Raw genomic sequence first — 16,778 nt, 5'->3', positions numbered from 1 at the left:
CCATATGTAACCTGTTCAGTGATCTCCATGTGGTCCAGTCTGTGTCTGGCTGGTAAGCATTGTGCTGGCTTTTCTCCTGCTTGTAGATGGCTTATTTTGGATGCCCACAGATTTTCTCTGCCTTAGTTCGGATGAAAACTGTAAAAGCTCTTCTTAGACATCAACAAAAGTCTTGTTAGAGTATTTCCATGGAGTGGGTTAATTCATTTTCTTTCACTTTCTTTCTACCGGCGTTAGCAACCACTTTCTGGCACGTGTCAGGAGGAGCAATGCCCGCCTTGCAGTACAATTGAACAACAGGAGTTCATTTCAGGCATCCAATAATTAGCCTTGCATTCTCAGTAAGGGCTACATCTATTTTCTTCCTGTCTTACCTGACAGGTGACCAATCCAATTTCACATGCAGTGTATCATCTCACTTTCATATTACTGTTTATTAATGAGCATTTCAGATTACAAGCAGTCATTATTGAATTTCAAATGGTGTTTGAAACTTTATAATGGATGCCTGCCATCTGAAACTGATTATTAATAAATTGATGCCCAAGTGAGACTATATACTATGTTCTATTTCCGACACCTTGTGGTTGCTCCGTGCCTTTATGATAAATATTACCAATTACCTCATCAGTCACTGTTTTACCTTATCCAGCTGCTCTTCAACTTCCAGTCATTTTCCTTTACTTGTTGTCTCTACCATTTTACAGAGTGGCACACACAAAACCGGCCTGAACCAGAATGCGAAAGCGAGTGAGTAGCATTACTAGCTTGTCAGTTTCTTTGCAACCTTCCAACAGCAGTAGCATGTGAGTAGTTCATACGTAAAGTAGTTGTTATAAACTGTGTACTTCATTGTCATGCCTTACTCCATTGAAGAACGTGTGTTCATTGCTGAAGAATATGTGTGGTCTAAATCCATTAAAGTTGTTCGTGACACTTTTCATCAACAGTTCCCTAAAAGAAATATTCCTGCAAAATCAACGATTCAGGATCTAGTGAGAAAGTGGCGTTTGATAGGCAGTGTTGGTAATTCAAAGAGAAATAAGGCACCGACTGTATGTACACCTGAAGTTGTGGCAAATGTGACGGCACACATTGAAAGAAATCCCTACAAGTTAACATGATGATTATCACAACAGTGTGGAATATCTCGCAGGCCATGTCAACGCATCCTTCATGGCTAAAAAATGAAACCTTACCATGGGAGTGTTGTTCAGCAAATAAAAGAAGCGAACAAGGGTAAGCATACACATTACTGTAATTGGTTGCTGGAAAATGTCGCTGGAGGACAACTTGATCTGTTCCTCCATTTTTCAATGGATAAAGCTTGGTTTCATCTGTTGGGTTACGTTAATTCACAAGACACGGGGATACAGAGAATCCCCATGGCATACTGCAAAAGCTGTTACATGATTTAAAAATTGGTGTATGGTGTGCTGTATCTGGTAACAGACTTATCGGGTCAGTGTTCTTCAATGGATCTGTCAACACACGTTTACTTGCAACTCTACAATGAATTTTCGGCTCTATAAGCTCCAAACAAAAAATGTTGTGCATATTTACAGCAAGATGGGTAACTTCTCATACATCAGATTTGTCCTTAGCTTGTATACATACTGATTTTACAGAAGAGAGGACCATTGGTAAGGGCTTGTGGCCACCCAACTCTCCTGACCTGTCACCATGTGACTTTTGCCTCTGGGGATTTCTAAAGGCTAGAGTCTATCGCAACAATCTCAGAACACTTGACACATTAAAAAACAACATATATGAAGAAATTGTGAACATTCCTCAATGAGTACTGAAAAGTGTTTTTCTTAACATGCTTCAACGTGCACAACTTTGCTGGGATGATGGCGGAGAACATTTTGAACATAGACTTTAAATTCCTTTCTAAAATATGCTTACTAAACTAATGAAAGTAAATCTGTACTTAAACTGTTAATTACATAGTTAATAATGAAACTGTACAATAAAAATGTGAGAAAGCAATGATTTATGTTGATTTTCTTCATTCGTATTCCTTTCAGCGTAGGGTCTGGTTTTATGTGCGCCACTCTGTATTTCAGTGTTATTCCCAGTGTCAGTATTAGGGTTAGTGAGAGAAAGGATGAGTTAATGTAATATTATTCTTCTGACATTCATATTTACTTGTTTATAGGTATTTAGTGTTGTGCGAGAACAAATTACAAGAGCACTAGCTACTCAACCCAACAATTTTGAAATGTTTCGAGCAAAGCTGCAATTGCTGACATATTCAGAAATAACAAACCTGTGGCAACAGGAACGCATGTCTCGTGAAGAGTGGGAGTCACATGCTCGGCCAATTGTTGAGCTTCGTGAACAAATTACACCTGAAATTATGGAACTTATCCAACAGCAACGGCTTGGGTTTCTTGTTGATGGCACACGATTTACTAAATACTCCATGCGTGGACAGGTAAATATGAAATTGAAATGCTGAGCATACTGTTCAGTAATGACCTTCCTTTTTAAATTTTATTACAGTTTGTGTCATAATATACTTTTATGAAAAAAATGCGGTTGTATTTTATGAATTCATGTTTGATGTGCTGTCTGTCTTAGTGTGTCAGAAATTGATGTATAGTACGTGGATGTTACAGCAGAAATAAAAAGTGTGAAGACGGTAATGTTACAGAATAATATTTCATAAGTGCAGTAGGCACTGAGAATTTACATTTACTTTTGTCATAAAAATCATTGATAAATTTTTCCTGTGTAACTTACATCCCAGATATTCATAATAATTGTGACAGGTAGTGGATTTTAGTCAATACCACCATTCTTAATAATCTTTGAATTTCATCTTTTATCAGTATTTAGTATGTTACCTAATTGTAATAGTTTTGGTTGAGTTTGAAATATCAGAACTACACGAAACAGCAAAACAAGATGTCACTAAATTTATTTAAAAGAATTGATTTAAAAGTGTTGTCACACACACACACACACACACACACACACACACACACACACACACTTGGGTAAACTATACACATGAAGTGACAAAAATATAAAATGCCATTATCCTTGTGGAAAAAGAGCAGTACTTCTATTAGTTGTAGGATATGAAATCCGTGTAACAACCTGTGACTGAACTTTAACAAATTGAGCTAAATGCAATATCATATTGTTTCACAAAACTGACAGTTTGTTACTGTTTGTGATATATGGGGTTGGGTTGAATTATACACTGATGGAAAAAAAATCGCAACACCAAAAAATAATTAATGTAGTGAAATTAAATTTTGGGAATACGTTAGTCTAGGTAAGATATTTAAGTGATTGACATTGTAAGACCACAGGTTAATGTAAGTGAGAGGTAAGCCATCACAAATTTGAAATGCTGGTACTTTAATAACTGGTATAACTGCCAGACCGTGGAATGCATGCAAGCGAACGTGCATGCATTGTGTTGCACAGGTGCTGGATATCAGTTTGTGAGGTGGAGTTCCATGCCTGTTGCACTTGGTCAAAACAGGGGTGATAAATGCTGTTTTTTGATGACACTGGAGTTGTCATCAATGATGTCCCATATGTGCTCAATTGGAGACAGATTTGATGATCAAGCAAACCGAGGCAAGACGTCGACACACTATAGAGCAAGTTGCATTACAACAGTGGTGTGTGGATGAGCATTACCCTGTTGCAAAACACCCTCTGGATTGCTGTTCATGAATGAAAGCACAACAAATCAAATCACCAGATTGGCATACAGTTTTACAATCAGGGGGCTTGGGATAACCGCGAAAGTGCTCCTGCTGTCATAAGAAATCACATCCCAGACGATAACTCCAGGTGTAGGTCCCAACAAGCAGACCTGTGGGTTGCGAGCCCTCCTCCTGACCAACATGTGGCCATCACTGGCAGCGAGGCAGTATCAGCTTTCATCAAAAACACAACAGAGCTCCACCCTGCCTTCCATCGAGCTCTCGATTGACACCACTGAAGTCGTGAATGGCGGTGATCTGAGATCAGTGGAATGCACACTAAAGGGTGTGTGCAGAATGAGGTTTTCACTCTGCAGTGGAGTGTGCGCTGATACGAAACTTCCTGGCAGATTAAAACTGTGTGCCGGACCGAGACTCGAACTCGAGACCTTTGCGTTTCGCTGGCAAGTGCTCTACCGAGAGGTCCCGAGTTCGAGTCTCGGTCTGGCACACAGTTTTAAACTGCCAGGAAATTTTAAAGGGTGTGTGGTTTGGAGCTGCCCTTGAAGTAACCAATTTGTAATAATTTACTGTGTCTCTGTAGTGTCAACTGTTGCTCAAATTGATGCTGCAGATGCAGTATGATGTTTCAGAACCATACACTGAACACAGTGGTCTTCCCCCTCGGTATTGCCACATACCCATCTGGAGCCCGGTCTTCTTGCAACAGTACATGCTCGTGACTACTGCTGCCAACAATTGTACAGTGGCTACATTTCTGCAAAGTCTTTCTGCAGTATCGCAGAAAGTACATACAGCTTCTCCTAAGGTATTACATGACCTTGTTCAAACTCAGTGAGGTATTGATAATGCTTCTTTGTTGCCTTAAAGGCATTTTTTTTTACTAACATCAACTCATCACGTCCAATCTCAAAGGTAACTAACACTCCTGACTGTTACAGCATGAATTTAAATCAAACCTGATTGGCATCCTCATAGTGATGCAACTAGTGCCACTCTTATGCGGCTGATGCAAAATTTGAATAGACATCATCTTTCAGATGTAGAAACACGCCTACCAACTTTTGTTTGTCACACAGCTCCTTTTTCGTGTTCCAGTTTTTTTTTCCATCAGTGTATTTGTATTCACTGACTGATTTACATCATATACATTTGATACAGCTGGTATCATCAGTACTTGTTTATAAACATAAACTACACCCTCTGGGAATTTAATAGCTGGATCTTGTAATTATATAAAAGAAAAAAATCAAATATTTTCTTTGATTTCTCAGTCAAAATTGTACACACTTCGTTCTGTAAATATATGACATTTCTCATTACTCACTGAAGGGGAGTTTTCTGCCATTATCAAAAATGGTTCTCTGTAGGTATTATGAGACATGTGTTAACTACTACAGTATTGTCCGCCACCGTAGCTGAGTGGACAGCGTGCCGGCTTGTCATGCCGGGGGGCCCGGGATCAATTCCTGGCTGGGTTGGAGATTTTCTCCGCTCAGGGACTGGGTGTTTGTGTAGTCTTCATCATCATCATTTCATCCTCATTGACGCACAAGTAGCCGAAGTGGCCTCACCTCAAACGACTTGCACCAGGCAATCGGGTCTGTCTGCCGGGAGGCCCTCGCCACACGACATTTCATTTCCTTGGCAAACCATCCAGCTTAAAACATATCCATTTGCTTGGGTGTGTGAGTTGGAAGGTGCTATATTATATAGTGCAGTGGGATTATTGCTAACATATTGGGCAAGGCATGCCACCATCAAGCAATTAGTAAAATGTGTGACATGATCTCCTGGTAATCCTGGATGACTGCTGCTGAAAGGCAAGATTATGTTTGCCGAGCTATTATAGACAGTGAAGTTATTTCAGCCACAACTGTCTTCACACTGTCTTAAGCTGTTACAGTAGCACAGTACCAGAACACTATATTTGTGACTGTATCCTTCAAAATATTAAATGTTTATGCCATAAGTAGGAGGCATGAACAAAGTGTCTCACACTGCAAAACTGGGTTTAAACTAAAACTGAAGCTTCCATATGACCTAGATTAATACAGATGGATGAAATTGAAACACTGTCAAAGCATGAGAGATTGTTTTATTTATTTTAATATAAAATACTGATTGAAACGCAATATACCTGTGGTTTCAAACAATATAACTTCTAGAAAAGAGAATACAATGTTTGCTCTGAGAGCTTCCAGAATGTGTCACCACCACCATCACTGACAGACCGAGATACTGCATTATCCATTTGTAATGAAATGTAGTTTGTCCACATTTACCTCTTGCTTGTACTGTAGTTTTCTCCAACTTCCACTTCTATCCCCTTTTCACACTGTCTTCCACAGCACTTCTGTCTCTCTCTCTTCAGCTATTTATTGAACAAACTTTTCTCCCATCCTCCTCATCTCCTTGTTATTACAGTGTATCCACTGTTCATTGCCTTAATATTTGAATCTCTGGTATTGAATTCTGATGCACTACGATTAGTTGTTATCTGTATCTTTTTCAGGCATGCTAACGGTATGAGAGAGCAAAGTGTAATGTTCGTGACCAGCTATTGCATATTACTGGGCACAGTAATGAATCCATAACTAGTGAGGAAAACACTTTTCTCAAAAGAAAATCACATCACTTCCTATCTATTTTAATTTTATGTTGAAGGTGTACTTGTGTACATTCATACCACAAATGTGATTTAAATTTTTAAATATTACTTCTGTCATTCTTGTGCACTTGGCAGTTTTGATGGCAGCGCTTCACATTGTCTACCAATGTCAATTTATAACCGTACAAAAGTGAAAAATTACTTTTCTTAATACTTCCATTAGATATTCATTTTATTGGTTTCTTAGTTTCTTCATATATGGGTGGTGCATGTCATAAGACTGGTAAATATTTCTCATTTGTTTATGCTGAGTGTTAACATGCTTGTATCGTACCATCCCACAGTTGTCAATTCTGTTACGCAGTATGATATATCTGAATAAACTTCAAACAGTTATTATTTAGTGTTTAATGCTGTAATGATGTTTGTTTATTTGTTATTATTTTTTCTCTGACAACTGCTTCATGACTGGTCATTTTAGTATATAGGATGGCATAACATACTGTTTAGCAATTTCTATTGAGAATAAAATGAAGAAATTTCGATCTATATGCTACAAAACTTATAAAATAAAAGTTTAATTTCACTTTCATTTGCCTCTTCTTTTGCAGCGAATTAAGGACAAATTTTGGTATGTGAGACTGTCCCCAAATCATAAAGTATTTCATTATGGAGACTGTGATGAAAAGAGTGTACCATCTCTAGAAGAACTTCCAAATAAACTAGCTGTTGTAGACATCAAAGCATTGGTTACAGGAAAAGAATGCCCCCACATGAAGGATGTGAGGTATGTCTGCTTGATGATATCTTGTCTGCAATTTATTATGCTGATAACCACATTTCATATTGCACAAAGGGTTTGGAATTTAAATGGATTTTTTCATGCTTTTTGGTCATTCCAAATTGATGCATGTAATCTCAATACATTCAATCTAATGGGACTATGTTGTGAAAGAGTTTAGAAATTTCATGTTGCAAGTGGTTTAGTAAATAGGCAAACAATGGAAAACCCAGGATGGAATGTAACATTATGAAAAGGATACTTGTTACTCATCATATAGCGGAGATACTGAGTTCCAAATAGAGCAACAACAAAAAGACTGTCACAAAATAAGCTTTCTGCCAACAAGGTTTTGTCAAGAACACACACACACACACACACACACACACACACACACACACTGAATTGCGTGTGTGTGTGTGATCTATTTTTGACAAAGGCCTTGTTGGCCAGAAGCTTATTTTGTGACAGTCATTTTGTTGTGCCTTTCTGGAATTCAGTATCTCCACTGTATGGTGAGTAGCAACTATCCTTTTCATAATATTGTTAGTACATAGACACTGTGATTACACATGAGCAAAACATGATAGTGTAGTTAAACTCAATTCAAAGCACAAAGTAAAGTGAATAAGTGACTGTCGCCAAGTATGGATAAAATCGTGGCTGGTGTATTATTTGCTGTAGGTCAGACAACAGCACTGTGTATATGTGAAAATAAACAAAGATTTTTTTTTTTTTGAGGAATATTTTGTGAAATTATTTGTCTAAAATAGATTAGAGTAGCGTTTGATTCGCCTTTGAATGATGCTCAGAATCATTTGTAGGAAATGAGGTGCATCAGATGTTTCTCTAATGCATTTTTTTATTCCTTACTTTTAGACAAATCATTTCACAAAATTTTGGACAGTTCTGTTTTCATTTTTTTTTTTTCAAGTTTTGTTTAGAAAGAATGAAATATAATACATTTGAGTATCAATCTGTATCAATTTTATATTTTTATTTATTTATTTTTAGCAGGAAAGAAGTAATTTCACAATTCGTACACCAATGTAACATTTAAATGTACAAAATAGGTAGGCCTTTTTAACACTTCATTTACATAGCTAGGAGCAGCCATGTATTAAATATTTTAATTTTCCCTCAAATCAAACTTTTCTTAGTTACCATGATTATTCTCAAGCAATTAAATGTCTTTAGACATCACGATGACTAGACATCACGATGATTACTTTGATACTCCATTTGTCCATTTCCCACTCTGTTTGGCTATGAAAATTTGGAAAAAAATGTGTTGTGTGTTTTCTAGAGTGTGTTGTTTTTGATCCATTCAAACATTTGACCAATAACTCCCAAATGCAGGCGACATCTTTCAGTATGTCAGGATGCCTTCCAATGTCAGCACAATGTTATTAAGTAATTTCTATGATTTCGTGTGGCTGGACGCACAAGAAGCATTGAGTGAAGTGCGGTAAAGGGGAAGAAAAGACACTTGGGAGGGATGTCAGGGTTTCCTTTCTGTGTTCATTCCTGAAATATATTGCTCTCTTCTGGTGTTTCTTTTCAGTGATGGAAGACTATCCTGCTTTCAAAATTGTAAGATTTGTCTTCCTTTTATTTCTGTATATGCAGCTACTTCCATCTCATGTGAGTTCAGTCCATCTGTTGTCTAGCTACACATGGTTGAAATTGTATTTTGATTTGCCCACACACCAATTGAAATGATGCTATGATTGAAGCATTAGACGTGCATTCAGGAGGAGCACAGAGTAGGATTCAAATCCCAGTAATGCAACTAGATATATATTTTTCATGGTTTGCCAGAATCAGGTAAGGCAAATAGCAAGATGATTTGATTTGAACAGGCCAAGGCCATTTTCTTGTTCCATACATACCTTCTCTGAGCTTATACTCCAACTCTAATGACATTATCATTGAAGTGACTTTAAAACATAGCTTTCTTTCCTAGATTTTGTGATTATCTTTGATTAGTTTCTTGACCTCTGCTATTGGATGGAGAATTGTAGAGTCCATGTAAATACACTATCTGATCAAAAGTATCCAGACATCTCTGTAATGCAGAATTTTCCACTAGATGTCATGGGAGTTGGACCTATCAATATAAAAGGAGGCGGGGAGTATCGCGTTTCAGTAAAGAAGCAGTAACAGCAGTATGGTTCTGTCAGGAGTGCTCAGTGACTTCCCACATGGACTAATCATTGGGTGTCACTTGAGTAACAAATCCATCAGGAACATTTCAACCCTTCTAAACCTGCCCGAGTTGATTGTTGGTGATGTGATTGTGAAGTGGAAATACAAAGGACCAACCACAGCTAAACCAAGACTGGGCAGACCTCTGTTACTGACTAACAGGGACCACTGAGCATTGTGAAGGGTGGTTGTAAAAAGTCTCATGAAATCCGCAGAAGGAATCTCTCATCAGATCCAAAGTGCTACCAGCAATCGAGCTAGCAGAATGACTGTGCATAGGGAGTTAAATAGGATGGAGTACAGTAGCTGAGCAGCTGTTCATGAGCCACACATTTCTGTAGTCAGTGCTAAGTGACACGTAAGGCAGTGTAAATGAATGCAAATGAGTGATCCGGAGTGATGAGTCCTGTACCCTGTGGCAGTCCAATGAATGGGTTTGAGTGTGGCAAATGCCTGATAAAAGTTACCTACCATCATATGTATTGCCAACAGTTGAAATACAGAGAATGTTTTGCTATGGTGTGAGGGTGTTTTTCATGGTTAGTGTGCTAAATGCAGAAAGATAGAAATACATTTTACAGCATTGTGTACTATGTACAGTAGAGGAACAGTTTGGAGATGACGATTATTCGTATCAGCAGGACAGTGCACCCTGTCATAAAGCAGAGTCTGTGACACAGTGGAGTATGGACAATAATATTTCTGAAATGCGCTGGCCTGTCCAGAGTTCCGATCTGAACCCAGTGAATCACTGATGGGATCGACATCACTCTAGACCCTGGCTGTCCGACTTCGACCCTTGCTGTCGAACATCACTACCTTTTCTGATTTTGGATTCTGAGAAAGAATGGGCTGCCGTTCCTCCACAAACATTTGGAGTCATTGAAAGTGTTGTCAGCAGAGTTCAAGCTCCCATAAAGATGAAGAGTGGACACACACCATAATGATGCCCACTAATAAGTGTCCAGATTGATCAGAGTGTGTAGATTTAGCTTTCACAACAGATAGGAATTGTTTACTTGGATGAGATCCGAAAGAGAAAATGTCAGTTAACTGCAGAAGTGCTCATAGTAATGTCCCAGCATTAGTATCTATTATTAATGATAATGTCCACACAGGACTACTAAAATAGAAGTAACTAGCAGCAAAATCTTGAATTGTAACTGGACTATATACGTGATAAGGGTACCTCAGATACTAGTTCTGGTAGGGCATTTGTTACTGTAAAGCACTCGGTCATATCCAGTGAGGTTATTACAGACTGAGAAATAATTTCAGTAAGATAAGCATCAAAGATTGATAACATGGTAGACCACCTGCCTCAGCATCTGTAGCAATAAATTTCTTCTGGGAAAAGTTGGAAAATATTGTGCATAAATTTTGTCATGATACTGAGATACAGAAGGACATTTACCATTTATATGTATGCCAAATGTCTTACTGGAAAATTATCTGTAGGGACTGGACTGTCATCTTTTCGTGACCAACATACTTGAACTTCAATTCACTAATGCAAAGGAGGTGTATTGTTGAATACAAAGCTGATACAATGTCAATGTCTACATGTGTTAAAAGAATGTTAAGGAAATATAATAGAGGGAAACATTCCAGTGGAAAATAATATCTAAAAACAAAGATGATATAATTATTGATTGGCGACTCCATGTTGTCTTGTGCACTACGACCAGATAACAGGTATACTTGAAAAAAGAAACAGCATTGGTCGTATATTTTTTACTATCGCAAAATCGATTTTCTGTCACTGAGTGACCATCTTCAGTGCTATATTGTATAACTTAAATTAGGATGCACTGTTGTCACTAAGCTTACGGCAATCACATGATGATATAAGTTACCAAACAAAAAAGCGTTGTTATGTTAATAGACACACAAATAAACAAACACACACACACAGACACACACACACACACACAAAATTCAAGCTTTCGCAACCCACGGTTGCTTCATCAGGAAAGAGGGAAGGAGAGGGAAAGACGAAAGGATGTGGGTTTTAAGGGAGAGGGTAAGGAGTCATTCCAATCCCGGGAGCGGAAAGACTTACCTTAGGGGGAAAAAGGGACAGGTATACACTCGCGCACACACACACACACACACACACACACACACACACACACACACACACACATATCCATCCGCACATATACAGACACAAGCAGACATTTGTAAAGGCAAAGAGTTTGGGCAGAGATGTCAGTCGAGGCGGAAGTACAGAGGCAAAGATGTTGTTGAATGACAGGTGAGGTATGAGCGGCAGCAACTTGAAATTAGCGGAGGTTGAGGGCTGGTGGGTGGGTAACGGGAAGAGAGGATATACTGAAGGGCAAGTTCCCATCTCCGGAGTTCTGATAGGTTGGTGTTAGTGGGAAGTATCCAGATAACCCAGACGGTGTAACACTGTGCCAAGATGTGCTGGCCGTGCACCAAGGCATGTTTAGCCACAGGGTGATCCTCATTGCTAACAAACACTGTCTGCCTGTGTCCATTCATGCGAATGGACAGTTTGTTGCTGGTCATTCCCACATAGAAAGCTTCACAGTGTAGGCAGGTCAGTTGGTAAATCACGTGGGTGCTTTCACACGTGGCTCTGCCTTTGATTGTGTACACCTTCCGGGTTACAGGACTGGAGTAGGTGGTGGTGGGAGGGTGCATGGGACAGGTTTTACACCGGGGGGGGGGGGGGGGGGGCGGTTACAAGGGTAGGAGCCAGAGGGTAGGAAAGGTGGTTTGGGGATTTCATAGGGATGAACCAAGAGGTTACGAAGGTTAGGTGGATGGCGGAAAGACGCTCTTGGTGGAGTGGGGAGGATTTCATGAAGGATGGATCTCATTTCAGGGCAGGATTTGAGGAAGTCGTATCCTTGCTGGAGAGCCACATTCAGACTCTGATCCAGTCCCGGAAAGTATCCTGTCACAAGTGGGGCTCTTTTGGGGTTCTTCTGTGGGAGGTTCTGGGTTTGAGGGGATGAGGAAGTGGCTCTGGTTATTTGCTTCTGTACCAGGTCGGGAGGGTAGTTGCGGGATGCGAAAGCTGTTTTTGGGTTGTTGGTGTAATGGTTCAGGGATTCCGGACTGGAGCAGATTCGTTTGCCATGAAGACCTAAGCTGTAGCGAAGGGACCGTTTGATATGGAATGGGTGGCAGCTGTCATAATGGAGGTACTGTTGCTTGTTGGTGGGTTTGATGTGGACGGATGTGTGAAGCTGGCCGTTGGACAGATGGAGGTCAATGTCAAGGAAATTGACTTGGGTTTGTGAATTTTAGGAAGTAGGTAGAAGGTAGGGGTGCGGGGTGTCGGTGGGGTCAGGAGGTTGATGGAGGCACGTGAAAGGTTTTGTAGGGGGCCTAAGGTTCTGAGGATCCCTGGACATCAGGAATAGGATTACCTTGGCAAACTTTGTATGTCGTGTTGTCTGAAAGCTGACGCAGTCCCTCAGCCACATTCTCCTGACGATCAAGTACCACGGTCGTGGAACCCTTGTCCACCAGAAGAATGACGATGGATCAGTCAGCCTTCAAATCACGGATAGCCTGGGCTTCAGCAGTGGTGATGTTGGGAGTAGGATTAAGGTTTTTCAAGAAGGATTGAGAGGCAAGGCTGGAAGTGAGAAATTCCTGGAAGGTTTGGAGAGGGTGATTTTGAGGAAGAGGAGGTGGGTCCCGCTGTGACGGAGGACGGAACTGTTCGAGGCAGGGTTCAATTTGGATAGTGTCTTGGGGAGTTGGATCATTAGGAGTAGGATTAGGATTATTTTTCTTCGTGGCAAAGTGATATTTCCAGCAGAGAGTACGAGTGTAGGACAGTAAATCTTTGACGAGGGCTGTTTGGTTGAATCTGGGAGTAGGGCTGAGGGTGAGGCCTTTGGATAGGAGAGAGGTTTCTGATTGGGAGAGAGGTTTGGAGGAAAGGTTAACTACTGAATTAGGGTGTTGTGGTTCCAGATTGTGTTGATTAGAATTTTGAGGTTTTGGGGGGAGTGGAGCTGGAAGTGGGAGATTGAGTAGATGGGAGAGACTGGGTCTGTGTGCAATGAGAGGAGGTTGAGGTTTGCTGGAAAGGTTGTGGAGGGTGAGTGAGTTGCCTTTCCGGAGGTGGGAAACCAGGAGATTGGATAGTTTTTTGAGGTGGAGGGTGGCATGCTGTTCTAATTTGCGGTTGGCCTGTAGGAGGATGCTCTGAACAGCCGGTGTGGATGTGAGAGAGGAAAGATTGAGGACTTTTACTAAGGATAGGAGTTGACGGGTGTGTTCATTGGCTGAGTTGATGTGTAGGTGAAGGATTAGGTGGGTGAGGGCTATGGATTGTTCAGTTTGGAACTGGTATAGGGACTGATGGAAAGAAGGGTTACAGCCAGAGATGGGAACTTTAAGTGTGAGGCCTTTGGGGATAATGCCAAATGTCAGACAAGCCTGAGTAAATAAAATATGGGAGCATAATCTGGCTAGGGCGAAGGCATGTTTGCGGAGGGAATGTAAATAAAACTTAATGGGGTCGTTGTGGGTATGTTGTGAGGGTGACATGGTATTAGAAAGTGGAAAGTGTAACATGAGGCTGAAATGAAAATGAAAATAAAAATATATGGGGAGAGATAAAGGTGAACTAGAAAGCAACTGGAGATCTGGTGTGAAAAGTCAAAAAAGTGTTGGTTAAAGCTGAGCTATGTTGATCCTGTGGTGAATTTGGGTTGGTAACCAACGATGTGCACAAAGGTTAGGTTGTTGTGTAGTCGCCAAAACACATTAAAGGGTGGAGAAATTTGGGAAAATTTTGAAAAAACTGTGTGTAAATGTATTAAAAGGTGTGGTTTTGTGGTGGCAGATTATGAAAATGAGGCTAACAATTGTCTGCCCAAGAAATAATGACGTAAAAACCTGTGGGAAGCGGCTAAAATGATCAGTGATGTGGGAAAAGTGGAAATGGAAATAAAGCGAAAGTTGTTAGAACTAGCTGAAATGGTTGTTTAATAGGTGAAAGTAACTGTTTGTGAACTGGGAACGGTGGATTTTGTAGCAATGGTAGTGTTGAAAGCGGAAAAAAAATTTTTTTGGTTATGGTTTGGAAGTGGGTTACATATTATTGAGTATATATAGGCAGGATAAAATTGTATGGTAGATTACAGTAAAAAGGAGAAGGTGAATACAAAGTGAAACTACTTACAAAAACAGAAAGAGAAACTAAGATGACAGAAAAGATTTCGAAATGCAACAGTGACAATAACTCCTCCGTCACAGCGGGACCCACCTCCTCTTCCTCAAAATCACCCTCTCCAAACCTTCCAGGAATTTCTCACTTCCAGCCTTGCCTCTCAAACCTTCTTGAAAAACCTTAATCCTACTCCCAACATCACCACTGCTGAAGCCCAGGCTATCCGTGATCTGAAGGCTGACCGATCCATCGTCATTCTTCCGGTGGACAAGGGTTCCACGACCGTGGTACTTGATCGTCGGGAGTATGTGGCTGAGGGACTGCGTCAGCTTTCAGACAACACTACATACAAAGTTTGCCAAGGTAATCCCATTCCTGATGTCCAGGAATCCTCAGAACCTTAGGCCGCCTACAAAACCTTTCACTTGACTCCATCAACCTCCTGACCCCACCGACACCCCGCACCCCTACCTTCTACCTACTTCCTAAAATTCACAAACCCAATCATCCCGGCCGCCCCATTGTAGCTGGTTACCAAGCCCCCACAGAATGTATCTCTGCCTACGTAGATCAACACCTTCAACCCATTACATGCAGTCTCCCACCCTTCCTCAAAGACACCAACCACTTTCTCGAACGCCTGGAATCCTTACCCAATCTGTTACCCCCAGAAACCATCCTTGTAACCATTGATGCCACTTCCTTACACACAAATATTCTGCACGTCCAGGGCCTCGCTGCGATGGAGCACTTCCTTTCACGCCGATCACCTGCCACCCTACCTAAAACCTCTTTCCTCATTACCTTAGCCAGCTTCATCCTCACTCACAACTTCTTCACATTCGAAGGCCAGACATACCAACAATTAAAGGGAACAGCCATGGGTACCAGGATGGCCCCCTCGTATGCCAACCTATTTATGGGTCACTTAGAGGAAGCCTTCTTGGTTACCCAGGCCTGCCAACCCAAAGTTTGGTGCAGATTTATTTATGACATTTTCATGATCTGGACTCACAGTGAAGAAGAACTGCAGAATTTCCTCTCCAGCCTCAACTCATTTGGTTCCATCAGATTCACCCGGTCCTACTCCAAATCCCATGCCACTTTCCTTGACATTGACCTCCATCTGTCCAATGACCAGCTTCACAAATCCGTCCACATCAAACCCACCAACAAGCAACAGTACCTCCATTATGACAGCTGCCACCCATTCCATATCAAATGGTCACTTCGCTACAGCCTAGGTCTTCGTGGCAAACGAACCTGCTCCAGTCCAGAACCCCTGAACCATTACACCAACAACCCAAAAACAGCTTTCGCATCCCGCAGCTACCCTCCCGACCTGGTACAGAAGCAAATAACCAGAGCCACTTCCTCATCCCCTCAAACCCAGAACCTCCCACAGAAGAACCCCAAAAGTGCCCCACTTGTGACAGGATACTTTCCGGGACTGGATCAGACTCTGAATGTGGCTCTCCAGCAAGGATACGACTTCCTCAAATCCTGCCCTGAAATGAGATCCATCCTTCATGAAATCCTCCCCACTCCACCAAGAGCGTCTTTCCGCCGTCCACCTAACCTTCGTAACCTCTTGGTTCATCCCTATGAAATCCCCAAACCACCTTCCCTACCCTCTGGCTCCTACCCTTTAACTGCCCCCAGTGTAAATTCTGTCCCATGCACCCTCCCACCACCACCTACTGCAGTCCTGTAACCCGGAAGGTGTACACGATCAAAGGCAGAGCCACGTGTGAAAGCACCCATGTGATTTACCAACTGACCTGCCTACACTGTGAAGCTTTCTATGTGGGAATGACCAGCAACAAACTGTCCATTCGCATGAATGGACACTGGCAGACAGTGTTTGTTGGTAATGAGGATCACCCTGTGACTAAACATGCCTTGGTGCACGGCCAGCACATCTTGGCACAGTGTTACACCGTCTGGGTTATCTGGATACTTCCCACTAACACCAACCTATCAGAACTCCGGAGATGGGAACTTGCCCTTCAGTATATCCTCTCTTCCCATTACCCACCAGCCCTCAACCTCTGCTAATTTCAAGTTGCCGCCGCTCATACCTCACCTGTCATTCAACAACATCTTTGCCTCTGTACTTCCGCCTCGACTGACATCTCTGCCCAAACTCTTTGCCTTTACAAATGTCTGCTTGTGTCTGTATATGTGCGGATGGATATGTGTGTGTGTGTGTGTGTGTGTGTGTGTGTGTGTGTGTGTGTGTGTGTGTGTGTGTGTGTGTGTCAACATACCAACACTTTCGTTTGGTAAGTTACATCATCATTGTTTTTAGAATGTTAAGGA

At 41.3% G+C, this 16,778-nt stretch overlaps 1 protein-coding gene across 1 annotated transcript in view; it reads left to right on the top strand.

The window, feature by feature from the left end:
• The window catches only part of LOC126092308 (engulfment and cell motility protein 1), a 58,530-nt gene that overhangs the window by 36,771 nt on the left and 4,981 nt on the right, over positions 1-16,778 (top strand). The window contains exons 4-5 of the mRNA XM_049907833.1: positions 2,162-2,440; positions 6,915-7,090. Of these exons, the coding sequence (XP_049763790.1) occupies positions 2,162-2,440; positions 6,915-7,090 (455 nt within the window). The remainder of the gene's footprint in view (positions 1-2,161; positions 2,441-6,914; positions 7,091-16,778) is intronic.

Source organism: Schistocerca cancellata, chromosome 7, assembly GCF_023864275.1.
Source record: "Schistocerca cancellata isolate TAMUIC-IGC-003103 chromosome 7, iqSchCanc2.1, whole genome shotgun sequence".
Classification (NCBI taxonomy): Eukaryota; Metazoa; Arthropoda; class Insecta; order Orthoptera; family Acrididae; genus Schistocerca; species Schistocerca cancellata.
This window is presented reverse-complemented; position numbering and strand designations above follow the sequence as displayed.